Source organism: Nicotiana tomentosiformis, chromosome 3 (assembly GCF_000390325.3).
Source record: "Nicotiana tomentosiformis chromosome 3, ASM39032v3, whole genome shotgun sequence".
NCBI classification, from domain to species: Eukaryota; Viridiplantae; Streptophyta; class Magnoliopsida; order Solanales; family Solanaceae; genus Nicotiana; species Nicotiana tomentosiformis.
Window position 1 is genome coordinate 135075550 of NC_090814.1, and position 14937 is coordinate 135090486.

The 14937-nt window shown below is 40.9% G+C and overlaps 1 protein-coding gene across 2 annotated transcripts; it reads right to left on the reverse strand.

The window, feature by feature from the left end:
• Positions 1-287: 287 nt before the first annotated feature.
• LOC104115599 (uncharacterized) lies at positions 288-1750 on the reverse strand. Of its 2 annotated transcripts, none has more exons than XM_009626269.4 (4): positions 1611-1750; positions 1353-1477; positions 669-953; positions 288-542 (listed from the first exon to the last, which is right to left on the reverse strand). In XM_009626269.4, the coding sequence occupies exons 1-4, from the start codon at positions 1626-1628 to the stop codon at positions 494-496; spliced, it is 477 nt and encodes a 158-aa protein (XP_009624564.1). In that variant the 5' UTR covers positions 1629-1750; the 3' UTR covers positions 288-493. The 2 variants fall into 2 exon arrangements, with proteins under 2 accessions (XP_009624564.1, XP_009624563.1); XM_009626268.4 differs by having other exon boundaries at positions 669-959.
• Positions 1751-14937: the final 13187 nt, after the last annotated feature.

A 14937-nucleotide genomic window follows, 5' to 3' on the forward strand; every position in this document is an offset into this window, starting at 1 on the left:
TTAATCCATAATCACATAAATTTAATTATTTGAACCAAGAATCATATTTTTGGTCAAACAATATCAAAGCTCAACGCCTTAAACCCCACAAACTTAGTAAGATACAAATTAGAAAGAAAATAAGAAGAAGACAGTTTGTCCCTTTGCACTATATTATATAGTAGAAGTAGCTAGGTGGCCAATATATAATTTTGCAACGTGTAGCAGAGTCGAAAGTCGTCCATCGAGATAGGCAAAAAAACATCACATGGCATTGGAAAGTAGCCCAATTGCATCAGTCATTGCCATAGTATTCACAAAGCTGTACTACATATTTATAGTACTCTCATTCATAAACATGCACAATATCAAGAGTAACACCATCACGCAATCTTAAACATCTACTGATCTACTATATGAGTTCTATCATATTTTCGTACAGTGTTATATAATTACAGATTAAACTCTAAAATACAACCAAAGTACTCCACAAAACCTACATATAATTTACAGCTTAATTTGGATCCACTCCTACAGTCTTCAAGGTCACTACACCCGGCTTCCTGCAATAATAAAATTGCTAGATAAGTACCAATACTATCCCATATTTGTGCTAATCGAAAAGAGAAACAAAATTGAAAAGCAAGTAATAGAAGTAATTAAATAGTTGTATTAGCTTTACTACTAACTTGGTATAAACGTCGCCATGAGCTGGATCAGGAATGACACGGCTAGTAGAAAAATCCTGAATGTGAGCCACCTTTCGGAATAAAGATTTGTTAATGAACTTATCTGCATCTTCTGCAACATGTTCTGGCTCCACTATCTCAGGCAGAGTTTCCCTCCTTGATTTTTTTACATGCACATTAGGGGCTCGCCTCAGCTGATGCATCGCCGTGTGCAGCCCGAAACTCGCCGATAGTCCGATCATTCCTAGCGCCACACACACTGGCACAAAGTCTCCCTTCTTTGACCTGTAACTATCAGAGGCGAATTTAGGAATATTAAATTGAATCCATTTCTGGAGTATGCATACGTCTTAAAAATTAAAATGCAAACATATAATAAGACCGCTCTTATTTTTTTAATTTCACTTGATACTAAATTCTGAATTAGGCTATCATCCGCATACAACAACAACAAACTCAGTGGCTAGTGGGTAGCCACATACATTTAAGGGTTGTCAACAAAAAATTATATTGTATATCTAGAAACTTATATTATGTATATAGGCCAAAAATAATGTTTTATATGTGTATATTAAATTTTGAACACCCTCCGTAAAATTCTCGGCTTCGCGGCCAGTGGCATACATAAACCGTAAAATCCTTTACGTAAAAGGAGTAGATTATGGAGTAGAACGATAATCTTACTTGGGCACAGTCGCTTTAAGTTGGACGGGTGGTGACGCTCCCTTAAATCTTGAAGTGGCTGCTGTTGCATAATTTACTGAGGAACTTCCCTTTAATAAGTGACTAACAATGGATTTTAGATAAGTCTGCAACATCGGGAAAAAAAAAAAACCTTTTATCTTACTTTAATCTAGCATCAAGATGAATAATGAGCGAAAGAGCAACAATCATCACACCAAGTTGGCAAGTTATATAATAATAGAAGTAATTGGAACTTACCGCTGATCTAAAAGCCATAGGAGTAAACAATTGCTGTAGATCGAACTAAGTTAAGAATTTTGATATTATATGATTCTAAGCTTAGTGTATCTGCTCAAAATCGAATTGTTTGCGGATGATCACTTTTGCGTTTGTGATCCATTTAATAATAGGAGAACAGAGGGTTCCGGAGACACCTAGGATATAATAGGACAAGACCCCTATGATTTTACCAAATGGGAGTTTGACACATGCCGAATAGAAATGAGTCCACGTCACTGCCACATGGACGTAGAAGTCTCCTGAAGCCACCAAGTGATGTTTATCTGATATTTGATCACTTAATTAAGCATAGTATCCAGAACTGAAAATACTGGCCCTATTTAAATCATGGGCTTGAATAGCAGGGTACAATAAGGTGAAAATAATATGGTTAGCTAGTTTTGGGACTGGTAATTAAAAAATAATTTGTATTTGTAAAATTATTAAAAAATAGTTACTACTACTTTAGCTGAAATATGGAAGTTTTCAGTATAATATGCTGGATTTTGGAGTTCTGCATATAAATTTCGAGTATATTATGTTGGAACTCCAGCACATTATGAAATTCTAGCATATTATACTGGAATCTCATATGTAAATGTTCGAACTACAGCATATTATGCTGGAATTTTTTAAAATTTTTAAAGGTATTTGTTTAGATTTTATCTTTACATGAAAAAAATGACTAAATTTTAATTACTTTAGAAACTGTGGCTATTTTTCAATCATTAATCGTAAATTAGGCTATTTCTAAATATTTTTCCTACAACAAAATGCTAAGTATGGGTTATTGGGTTGATCCTATGGTGTGGAACGATGTAGGTGATTGTGGTTTATGGGTTGTAGTCCAGCCAGGGGCGGCAAGACCCTAAAGCAAGTGAAGCACTTGCTTCCTAACTTTAAGCCTCAAGAATTTAAGGGTCTCAAAATTACTATTTTTTTATATATAGCATATTATTTATATAATTATTTCTTTATTGTCATATTAATTTTAATAACTCAATTTCTTCCTCTAATTAATATAATCAAAATAGTTTTCTGTCAATCTTATTTTACATTTTTACTAAATTATATTTCTCTCTCATTAGTTAGTCACGTAACTATATCTAATAATCTAACTTATTATTTATTTTTCTCACATAAATTATACTCTCTCCGTCTCAATCTATATGAAAGTGTTTGACTAGACATGGAGTTATGAAATAAAGAAAAATTTTAAAACTTGTGATCTAAAATAAATCATAGAAACTTTTGTGGCTAGAAATCATCTCATTAAGGGTAAAAAAGAAAATATAAAGTTGGATTATTACCAAATATAGAAAGAGGGCTGACTAAAAATAAAGGATTCACATAAGTTGGGACGGAGGAAGTATGTTTTCTCGGTTCTCTCATTTCAGTAGTAATGCAATCAACGTAAAATTCATAATTTTTTTGTACTTTATAAAATCAAGTTCTCATTTTTTTTTCATTTCACATACTCACTTGTCTAATTTTTCAAAAAATAATGCTCATTAAATTATATATATATATATATATATATATATATATATATATATTTAATGACTCTTATTAAGACTTTGCTTTAGGCCTCGAATACTGATGAGTCGCCCCTAAGTCCGGCCTCATCGGGTTGAAACCCAACAAATTCCAATTCAACATGTGAAAGTTCCAATGAACGCGTCATTAGCACGTTACATCTGTCTATGTTGTTAGTGTACTTTAACATATTATAGTAAGGTTACTTAATATTTATTAATAGATTATCCATGAATACTTACTAAATAGAGTTAAGTGTAATTACCTTTGAAATAATTCAATCGTTTAAATATTTCAAACATTGTGTATATGGTCAAAACCGAGTTTGCCCTTCGTGCGACTAATCAAGATTGGAGCATGATGGACCGAGGTTCGTCATTATAATATCGAGATGTGATGTGAAGTTGGAAGGTCGAGTTCGAGACCTAGAGACCGATCAATACCGAGATCGAGTCAAGGTCGAGCTCGAGACCCAGAGACCGATCAAATACCGAGATCGAATCAAGGTCGAGCTCGAAATCCAGAGACCAATCAAATACTGAGATCAAGTCAAGGTCGAGCTCGAGACCCAGAGACCGAGCCAAGGAATAACAAAGTCGTTATAGCTGCATTTGGGGAGAAAATCTCGGCTGAAATCACGGCTTGAGTTAAGAAAAAGTCAATTAATTAATCTATCATGGGATCCCCACTATGTATTTTTAATTATATCCGAAGTACGATTCCTCCACTATATTAGGAGTGGCTAATATTTGTAAAAGAGGAGATTGATATACGTTCACACATTCTCACATTCAGAGATTATGAAGATTTACATAACATCTAGCAAATATTATTCTTTTTTGGGCTTTTGATATTGATTCATCTTGTTCATTTATCAATCATTCTCTACTCAATTAAGGTATATATTCATTCTTTTTTACAGTCAATTATTTTTCTAATTTGTGCCGAGTTATACCACGTATCCTTAGAACTATGTATAAATTCAACTCTATCCGTTTTTCGAGTAAATAGTTTGGCGCCCACCGTGGGGCTAAGGATAACAGTGGTTATTTGGTACGAATCTCGCAAAACACACCATTTTACACTTGCTCTTGGAAGTGTCTTTGATTTCAGGTTAAAAACGACGAACTCTCAATTAATGGCCCTACCTATCGACAACGAAGCTGGCCTTTAAGATGAGAACAACAACCTGGCGACCGGGGATGAAAGGCCACTCGTCGATCCAGTTGGAGCTCGGGCCGTAGATCCAATTGACTTTAATTCACATATGGCCATCGAGGCGAACCAACGTTCCGACCCCGAAAACAACATTCATGGTGGAACTCGATCTACAGTTCGAAATACCCAAAATATTGGAGAAGACGGGATCAGCCTGCGTATGATTTTTGAAATGTTGCAAGCTCAACAGGTAGTAATAGCTCAGTTGCAGAGCCAAACCAAGGCACCGAGCAGGGCCGAGCCCCGTCCACCTTGAGAAGTCACCCACAAAACGGGGCCAGCTGTAGTAAGATCAAGTGAACAAGAATTGGGGACTAATCCCGAATTATTAGGATGCTCGAGGAACTGACAAAACGAATTAAGTCAGGAGAAAAGAGGATTGAAGCAAACGACGAAAAAGTATAAACTTATAACTCCAGGGTTGATCAGATCCCGGGGGCACCACCGGTATTGAAGGGCTTGGATTCCAAAATATTTGTACAAAAGCTTCCCCCCCCCCCCCCCCGAGCGCGGCTCCCAAACCGATCCCTAAGAAGTTCCGCATGCCCGAAATTCCTAAATATAATGAGACGATCGATCCCAACGAACATGTCACCTCTTACACATGTGCCATTAAAGGGAACGATCTAGAAGACGACGAGATCGAATCCGTATTATTGAAGAAGTTCAGGGAAACCCTGTCAAAGGGGACAATGATATGGTATCATAATTTACCGCATAACTATATCGATTCTTTTGCTATTCTTGAAGATTCTTTCGTAAAAGCACATGCCGGAGCCATAAAGGTCGAGACCAAGAAGTCGGACCTTTTCAAGGTAAGGCAAAAAGATAACGAGATGCTAAGAGAGTTCGTATCTCATTTTCAAATAGAACGAATGGATCTACCACCGGTCACTGACGATTGGGATGTTCAAGCTTTCACTCAAGGACTGAACGAACGAAGCTCGATGGCTTCACGATAGTTGAAGCAGAACTTGATCGAGTACCTGCCTGTTATCTGGGCTGATGTACACAATCGATATCAATCGAAGATTAGAGTCGAAGATGACCAGTTGGGTTCTGGGTCCGTTATTAAAAGGGACATCGACCGAGAACCAAGGTCGAGCAAGGACCGATATCGGTCGTATAACGGAGATAGTAGGGGTAGCGAACCTGCACGCAACTCCATACGAGGCGAAAGGAGAAATGATCGAGGCCAAGGGTCTCGGGGTTTGATGAACAAGAATGGGTTCGACAGGCATACCGGACCTAAGGAAGCACCGCAGTTATCAGAATATAACTTCAACATTAATGCATCCGCCATCGTGTCGGCTATCGGACGCATCAAAGATACTAAGTGGCCTCGACCTCTGCAGTCCGATCCAGCTCAGAGAAATCCCAATCAAATTGCAAGTATCATGGCACCCATGGCCATAGAACTGAAGACTGCAGGCAGTTGAGAGAGGAGGTAACCCGGTTATTCAATGAAGGGCACCTTCGAGAGTTTTTAAGTGACCGGGCCAAAAACCATTTCAAAAACAAAGATTTCAATAGACAAAACGAACAAAAAGAGCCACAACATATCATCCACACGATCATCGGAGGGATCGATGTCCCTCAGGGGCCGGTGCTTAAACGCACTAAGATGTCGATTGTCTCAGGTTCAGGATTACACACCAAAAGGAACCTTGTCCTTTAGTGACGAAGACGCGGAAGGAATCATGCAACCCCATAACGATGTACTGGTAATATCTACACTTATGAATAAAACTCAAGTTAAGCGTGTGTTAATTGGTCTAGGTAGTTCGGTCAACATCATTCGATCAAGGGTCGTAGAGAAACTCGGTCTATAGGACCAAGTCATGCCCGCACCCCTGGTACTAAACGGATTCAATATGGCGTGTGAAACTACTAAGGGCGAGATAATTTTGCCAGTAAACATGGCTGGGACCATCCAAGAAACGAAGTTCCACTTGATCGAGGGCGATATGAGATATAACGCCCTGTTCGGGAGGCTAAGGATCCAAAACATGAGAGTAGTGCCCTTGACCTTTCACCAAGTTCTGAAATTCCCAACATCGGAGGGAATCAAAATAGTCTACGGGGAGCAACCGGCCGCAAAGAAAATGTTTGTCGTCGATGAAGTGATTCCGATATCTTCACTATCATCGACAAAGGGATCATACTCAAAGAGGAACGGGATACCAAATATCAATCACAAACGTCAGCCTCAACCCAACTAGAGAATCAGAAGACTGACAAAGATGATGACTATGGGATCCCTCGATCCTTCGTGGTCCCCAATGATTCCGACGCTACCAAATCAACGGTCGAAGAGCTGGAGCAAATCACGTTAATCGAACATCTGCCCGAGCGAAAGGTATACCTGGGCACGGGGTTAGATCCCGAGCTCAGGAAAAAGCTTATTCAATTTCTTATAGCTAACATGAACTGTTTCGCTTGGTCCCATCTTGACATGACAGGGATCCCACCAGAAATAACCACTCATAGACTGAGCTTGGATCCGAAATTTCATCCGGTAAAGCAAAAAAAAAGGCCCTAGTCCAAGGTCAAACATGCTTTCATCAAGGACGAGGTAACCAAATTTCTTAAAATAGGATCCATTCGAGAAGTAAAATACCTTGAATGGCTAGAAAATGTGGTGGCAGTCCCTAAGAAGGGAAACAAACTTAGAATATGTATAGATTATAAAGACATGCACAAAGCATGCCCTAAGGATTCTTTTCCTTTGCCTAATATCGATCGTATGATCGATGCCACGGGCCGGCCACGAGACTCTCAATTTTCTCGATGCCTACTCCGGATACAACCAGATACAGATGAACCCGGAGGATCAGGAAAAGACCTCGTTTATCACTAAGTACGGTACCTACTATTATAACATAATGCCATTCAGTCTAAAAATGCTGGTGCAACTTATCAACGCCTAGTAAATCGAATGTTTGAAAACCAAATAAGAAAATCAATGGAAGTTTATATTGATGATATGTTAGTTAAGTTCCTGCGAGCAGAGGACCATTTAAAGCATTTGCAGAAAACTTTCGACATACTGAGGGAGTACAATATGAAGCTCAACCCTGAAAAATGTGCATCCGGGGGTGGCTCGGGCAAGTTTCTTGGTTTTATGGTGTCCAATCGAGTAATCGAGATCAATCCCGATAAAATAAAAGCTATTGAAGACATCGCGGTAGTAAATAATGTAAAGGTCGTGCAGAGGCTAACGCGACGGATAGCCACCCTAGGACGATTCATTTCGATATCCTCATATATGAGCCACCGATTTTTCTCACTGCTTAAGAAGAAAAGCAACTTTGCATGGACTCCGGAATGCCAACCGGCTTTGGAAGAACTAAAGCGGTATTTATCGAGCCCGCCGTTGCTTCATACCCCAAAAGTGGACGAACAACTTTACCTGTACTTAGCTGTCTCAGAGATAGCGGTAAGTGGAGTTCTGGCTCGAGAAAAATGAGGTACGCAATTCCATATTTATTATGTCAGTCGGACTTTAGGCGAGGCCGATGCTCTTGCAAATTTAGGTTCATCGGTCAAAGATGACGAACTCAACTCGGGGACTGTCGTACAACTCATGAGATCGGTAATCGAAGAAGGTCACGCTGAGATAAACTCCACAAGTTTAACCTGGGATTGGAGAAACAAATATATAGAGTACTTCAAAAACGGGAAGCTTCCATCAGATCCAAAGGAATCGAGAGCTCTGCGCATGAAGGCAGCACAGTTCACCTTGTCGAAGACGGAACGCTATTTAGAAGGATGTTCGATGGACCATTGGCAATATGTTTGGGACCAGGAGATACCGATTACATTCTACAGGAAATTCACGAGGGCATTTGTGGAAACCATTTCGGTGCCGATTCGCTAGTCCACAAAGTAATCAGAGCGGGGTATTATTGGACCGATATGGGCAAGGATGCAAAGGAGTTCATTCGAAAATGCTACAAATGCCAAAGACATGCGCCCATGATTCATCAACCCGGGGAGCTACTCCACTCGGTCCTATATCCATGGACTTTCATGAAATGAGGAATGGACATCGTTGGCCCCCTTCCATCGGCCCCAGGTAAGGCTCAGTTTATTTTGTTTATGACTGATTATTTCTCTAAATGGGTTGAAGCACAGGCTTTCGAGAAAGTCAGAGAAAAAGAAGTGATAGACTTTATTTGGGACCACATCATATGTCGATTCGAGATGCCATCCGAGATTGTATGTGATAATGGAAAATAATTCATCGACAGCAAAATAACTAAATTTCTCGAGGATCACAAGATCAAAAGGATCATATCAACACCGTATCATCCCAGCGGGAACGGACAAGCCGAATCGACCAACAAAACCATAATCCAAAATTTTAAGAAGAGATTGACCGACGCCAAATAAAAATGGAGAGAAATACTACCCGAGGTCCTATGGGCATACCGCATAACATCGAAATCCAGTACAGGAGCAACACCATTCTCGTTGGTTTATGGCGCCTAAGCCCTGATCCCGGCCAAGGTCGGAGAACTTAGCATCAGGTTTTGATATGCAACAGAGGAGTCAAATAACTAGACCATGAGTACTAGCCTAGAATTGTTGGACGAAAGATAAGAAGCCGCTCTCGTCCGACTGGCAGCCCAAAAACAGCGAATTGAGAGGTACTACAATCGAAGAACCAATCTTCGACATTTTAAAATCGGGGATTTGGTGCTAAGAAAAGTCACCCCCAACACTCGAAATCCGAATGAAGGGAAACTGTGTCCGAACTGGGAAGGACTGTATCAGGTTCTCGGAATCATCGGAAAAGAATCCTACAAGCTCGGTATGATAAACGGCAAATGACTACCGAGCAATTGGAATGTATCGTACCTAAAATGATACTACTACTAAGGTACGACCCTCCCATGTTCATTTGTATTTCGAAACTAAAACTTGTAGGTGTTCGATCAGAAATAGGGATGGATTCTTCAACACAAAGCCTTTAGATCTGAAAGCACGCGTTGCACTCTTTTTTCCTTGGACCGGTTTTGTCCCAAATGGGTTTTCCGACGAGGTTTTTAATGAGGCAACCATTGATCGTGCTAACTTAGAACAATTCAACAGTATCCGAGGCCTCTTTACAATCAACCGCGAATACTGGGGGGCATTGCCCTAGAATATATCAAGTTCGATGCAAGGAAATTACTTTATGGCAACAGGGTCTCGATAGGAAAAATTTGTAAAGGACAAATGGTCAAAACGAACCATGCCCGCATAGTTTGCTCGAGCCCTGACTCAAAACATGTACGCATGTATAATGATGTATAAAGAGAAATTCCTTCTTTACCGATATCTCATACCTTAGAAAGGTTCTTCTACTTGTGTTATGCAAACAGTTTAAGGGCCGACCATGATCGGAGTTCGAATGATTAACCCCACAAATCGGGGACTGCCGTCCAAAAAACCGACGAGATCAAATTATATAAACTCCGAAGATTATAAGCCTAAGAAGCAAATCCCGAACTAAAGAAGGATTTTTATAAGCCACGCCACCCCATTCGGGGACTGATACTTTGGGCAAGCTTGAAGTAAAGCGGGAAAATAAGCTCAAGACGTAAATCTCGGACTAAAGAGGCTACTGCTGAATTAACACGAATCGGAGACATCCGAATTCCGTAACAAAACAGGGTCAGAAAGGCTACCCCCCGGAAAAATCATAAATGGCTTCGATAATATCAAGCCTCGAAAACTCTAATGAGTACAAAAATTGTTTGAACTCTCGAATAAGTCCCTATTTCATGCTAAGGCATTACAAGTTTCGCAAATACGAATGATAAGAAACTCGTTTAAGCCGGAAAGGGGACAAGGCCATAAACAATCCTTTTTACAAAAACCTAAGGGTTACTTTACTTCGAGTTCGAGCAAACACTCACTCGACCATAAGGCCTAAGGGCTGTTTTTTACTTTGAATTCGAGCAAAAACTCACTCGACCATAAGGCCTAAGGGCTATTTTTTTACTTCGAGTTCGAGCAAACACTCACTTGACCGTAAGGCCTAAGGACTATTTTTTTACTTTGGGTTCAAGAAAACACTCACTCGACCATAAGGCCTGAGGGCTGCTTTTTACTCGAGTTCGAGCAAACACTCTCTCGACCATAAAGCCTAAAGTTTGTTTTTTACTTCGAGTTCGAGCAAACACTCACTCAATCATAAAACCTAAGGGTTGTTTTCTGCTTTGAGTTCGAGAGACCGTCCTCGCTCAACTAAAAAACCAAGGGTTACTTTACTTCGAGTTCGAGCAAGCACTTACTCGATCAAAAGGTCTAAGGGCTACACTAGTTCGATTTTGGTCAAATTATCTGAACCCCGACAATAGAATACAACTTCACAATCTTATAAGGCAGAAATGAAGAAAGTTTTTTTTATACATGTCAAAAATCATTTACAAGGGCAGCATGGCCCGATAAAATTTCTCTACAAAAGACCAAAACTGTCTTATAAGAAACACAAAAAATACTAAAGGACTTAGTCCTCTCCGGGAGCAGCATCTTCACCCTCGAGGCCCCCTTCACTTTCAGATCCGCTCGTACTCCCGGTATCATCATCATCGGGAAAGGCCAACACTCTAGTTTCGGCTTCAAGCTCCTTAGTTTTCTCGATCTCGGCTGTAAGATCGAAGCCGCGAGCATGGATCTCTTCGAGAGTCTCCCTTCAAGACTGGCATTTAGCATGCTCGGCAACCCAGTTTGCTTGAGCCTGAGCAGCCTCAGCAACCTCCTTTGCTCGAACCTAAGCAATTTCGGCATCAGATCGATAAACGGACACCATTGCATCAGCATTGGCCATGGTTTTCTCGACCTCTGATTTGGCCGCTGCAAGTTCTATGGCCGGTCTCTCTCGATCAGAATTTGCTGAGCTCAACCGAGACTGGAACTTCGATTTTCTTGGCTTGCACCAAGGCTTTCTCTTTCAAGCTTCGGAGTTGGGCCTCAGCCGAAGCCAGTTGAGTTGGGGCAGTCTCCTTTTCTGAGGCGAGGCGGCCCATGTTCTTCTTCCGTTCCTCGACCTCCGATTTCACTACGTCCACTTCAACACGAAGCTGCCTGATCACATCGAACTTTTGCTCGACCTGCGGGACCGAACTGTTAGCCATCACTCTTGAGTCAATATCATTAAATTCAAAGATTCTTTTTACCTGCGAAGGCCAGCTCAGCTTGTTCTTTTCGAGATGCTTCTAGCTCAGCCCGGAGTCCTTTTACTTCTCTTTCTCTCTACTCACTGAGAAGCTTGAAGGCATCTCTCTCCTCAGTAAGCCTTCGAACTTCGGCTTCGTACTGGCTCAGCTCCCTTCGGGATTGGAAAAATGCCTCGTGATGAAACACAAAAGCCTACAAAAATAAAAAGAAGGGATTATACAAGGAAAGAAAACACAAGTATGAAAATTGGCAAATAAAGTATGAACTTACCCGATTCAGGGCCTGTTGGGCTTTGTTGAAAAGGCAAAGCACTCCCACCTCGCTCGAGCTCTTCTTCGGAGCCTCCAAGTCACTCGGACCGGTGACATCTTCTACCTCGATAAAATAACCACGGAAAGGGTCCTCCTCTCTATGGGCTCCTTCCCCGTGACAAGTCTCCACAGCTTGAGCGTCATGTATCATCGACTGGGAAAATGAAGGGAAAGACGGGGAATTCCCAATCTCTATTGTCCCGAGTAGGTCTTTTTGGGCGTCGCCTCCGTCTTGGGGAGCCTCAAGCTCGGTTTGCACACCGGCGTCCACAGTTTCTTCGACGGTCTCTTTGCCTCGAGGTAAAATATCCTCGGTCCCCCTCGGCTCGGGAACTTGGGTCAAAGTCTCCTCCTCGACCTCATCAAGCCTGGACGGAGCAGTATCAACTCCCACCGATACCGAAGTATTTTGAATATCGGGGCCAGACCGTGCAGGGCCACCAGCCCGGAATCACTTTCTTCTTCTTCTTCATCCCTTAGACTCAGGACCGATTCCATATTCAAAGGGATTATGTTCACCTTGGGTTTACGAGCTGCTCTCTTCTTGGGTTTTTGACCCTCGGAGTCCGAGGCCTTTTTTCTCTTAATCACCTTCTCCGATTTTGAGATAGGCGGTAAAGCTTCTTCATCACCTAATGGGGGTCTCATAACCGCATCTTTTTCGAGACCTACAAAGAAAGAAAAGTAAGTAAAACTTATGCCTGAAAAAATGCTTGAACGGTAAGAAAATCGATGAGCCAAGAAGAAGGTTTACCATGAGTACGAGCCTCCCACCTGCCCTTTGACAAATCTCGCCATGTGCGCTCGGCGTATGTTGACGTCGAAACCAGGCTCCTGACCCAGTTCTCGAGATAGGGAACCGCACCCGGCATCCAAGAAACGGTTGCGTCAAGAAAAACATTGATAATGAAGGATGAAGAAGTAAAAACAACAAAACCTAAAAACGGGATCACACTTACGGTTCATATTCCATTTCTCGGAAAATGGCATACTTTCAGCCGGGATTAGGTCTGAGCTCTTCACTCGAACGAACCAGCCCATCCAACATCGATCTTTGTCTTCATCTATGCTCGAGGCGAACGCCTTGGTGGCCCGGCATTGAAGCTTTATCAGCCCACCTCGGTAAAGTCAAGGGTTATATAATCTTACGAGGTGGTCGCAGGTGAAGGAAAGCCCATCGATTTTCTCACAAAAAAACGAAGCAGTATCACAATCCTCCAGTAAGAAGGGTGAATTTGACCGAGGGTCACCTGGTATTTCTTGCAAAAATTGACGGTGACTGAATCGAGGGGACCCAGCGTGAAAGGATAAGTGTAAACACTCAGGTACCCTTCCACGTGGGTAGTGATCGCCTCCTCCGGTGCCGGTATCACAACCTCTTTATTTTCCCAATGACAGTCTTTTTTCACCAGGTCAAGAAGGCTTTTTGGTATCGAGCATATATATCTTGATACTGGCTTGCATCGACCAGTAACCGACGAGGGTTTCTCGACCTTAAAATCAAAATCAATAATGCACCCCCCGGGAAAAAGCTCTTCAAGGCGTGGCTCCACCACTATTTCTCGCCGGCCGGCCGAGATGAGGAAGCAACCTCTTTCTGCGGAATAATTTTAGATATTTTTGCCATCTAAATTTTTATGAACAAAAAAGAAGGGAGAGTGAAGTATTTGGTGTTTTGAGAAGAACAAGCGAAAAAATTCCAAAACTTGAAAATAGAGAGCTTTGGGGAAGGCGAAGAACTGTGAAGATTGGAATGGAAAGAGATTTGAAGGTAAAAGTTTGAAATAATGAATAAGAGGGCTATTTATAAATTTCACAGTGACGATTCAAAATTGACAGTGGCCGACCATCGACTGACGTACATTTAATGCCTTAGTAACTGGACCGACGTGACATTTGTCACATACGTCACAATCGGGCTCGTCGTAGACGTCAGTATGTATCTAGTCAGAGGTTGAAATATCATATCGTTTCTCGCCACCTTCTTTTCGAGAAACGAGGGGACTATCTGTATACAGTCAAAACCGAGTTTGCCTTTTGTGCGACTAATCCAGATTGGAGCATGACGGACCGAGGTTCGTCATTATAATATCGAGCTGTGATGTGAAGTTTGAAGGTCGAGCTCGAGACCTAAAGACCGATCAAATATCGAGATCGAGTCAAGGTCGAGCTTGAGATCCAGAGACCGATCAAATACCGAGATCAAGTCAAGGTCGAGCTCGAGACCCAGAGACCGACCAAGATCGAGACCGAGCCAAGGAACAACAAAGCCGTTATAGCCGCATTTGGGGAAAAAATCTCGGCTGAAATCACGGCTTGAATCAAGGAAAAGTCAATTAATTAATCTATCATGGGATCCCCACTATATATTTTTAATTATATCCAAAGTAGGATTCCTCCACTATATTAGGAGTGACTAACATTTGTAAAAGAGGAGATTGATATACATTCACAACATTCTCACATTCAGAGATTATAGAGATTTACATAACACATAGCAAATATTATCCTTTTTTGGGCTTTTGATATTGATTCATCTTGTTCATTTATCAATCATTCTCTACTCAATTAGGGTTTGTATTCATTCCTTTTTACAGTCAATATTCAATATATCCCAACTTATTTTTTTAATTTGTGTCGAGTTATACCGCGTATCCTTAGAACTACGTATAAATTTAACTCTATCCGTTTTTCGGATAAACACATTGTTAATGTATTAAAATTAGAACTCCTAAATATTAGTGGTTATATGTTATGTGACAAACTAGTCTTTCTTTTAGCGACTTGTTTGAGGTAGAGACAGTTAAGACAATCACTTTTATCCGTTCTGTAAACTCGAACACATAGTATCTGATTTGTGGAAAAGTAAGAATAATGGAGTATATTATACTTATATATCATATAGAAACAAATAGACATCTATGTTTGAAGTTCATAGGAAATATATTTCATCAAGACTGAACATAATTTTCACACACCATCTTAGGGTCGTTTGATTGGAAAATCAGTTATCCCACCTTCCCATAAGGATAAAAATAATACTACAATCTTAATAGTTATATTATAATTTT

What these genes read in the sequence shown, in the direction of transcription:
- LOC104115599 (XM_009626268.4), bottom strand. An exon ending in CTTAAAGCGACTGTGCCCAA is followed by an intron (nt 960 to 1,352) that starts GTAAGATTATCG and finishes CGCCTCTGATAG; the next exon opens with TTACAGGTCAAAGAAGGGAG. An exon ending in CATGGCGACGTTTATACCAA is followed by an intron (nt 543 to 668) that starts GTTAGTAGTAAA and finishes TTATTATTGCAG; the next exon opens with GAAGCCGGGTGTAGTGACCT.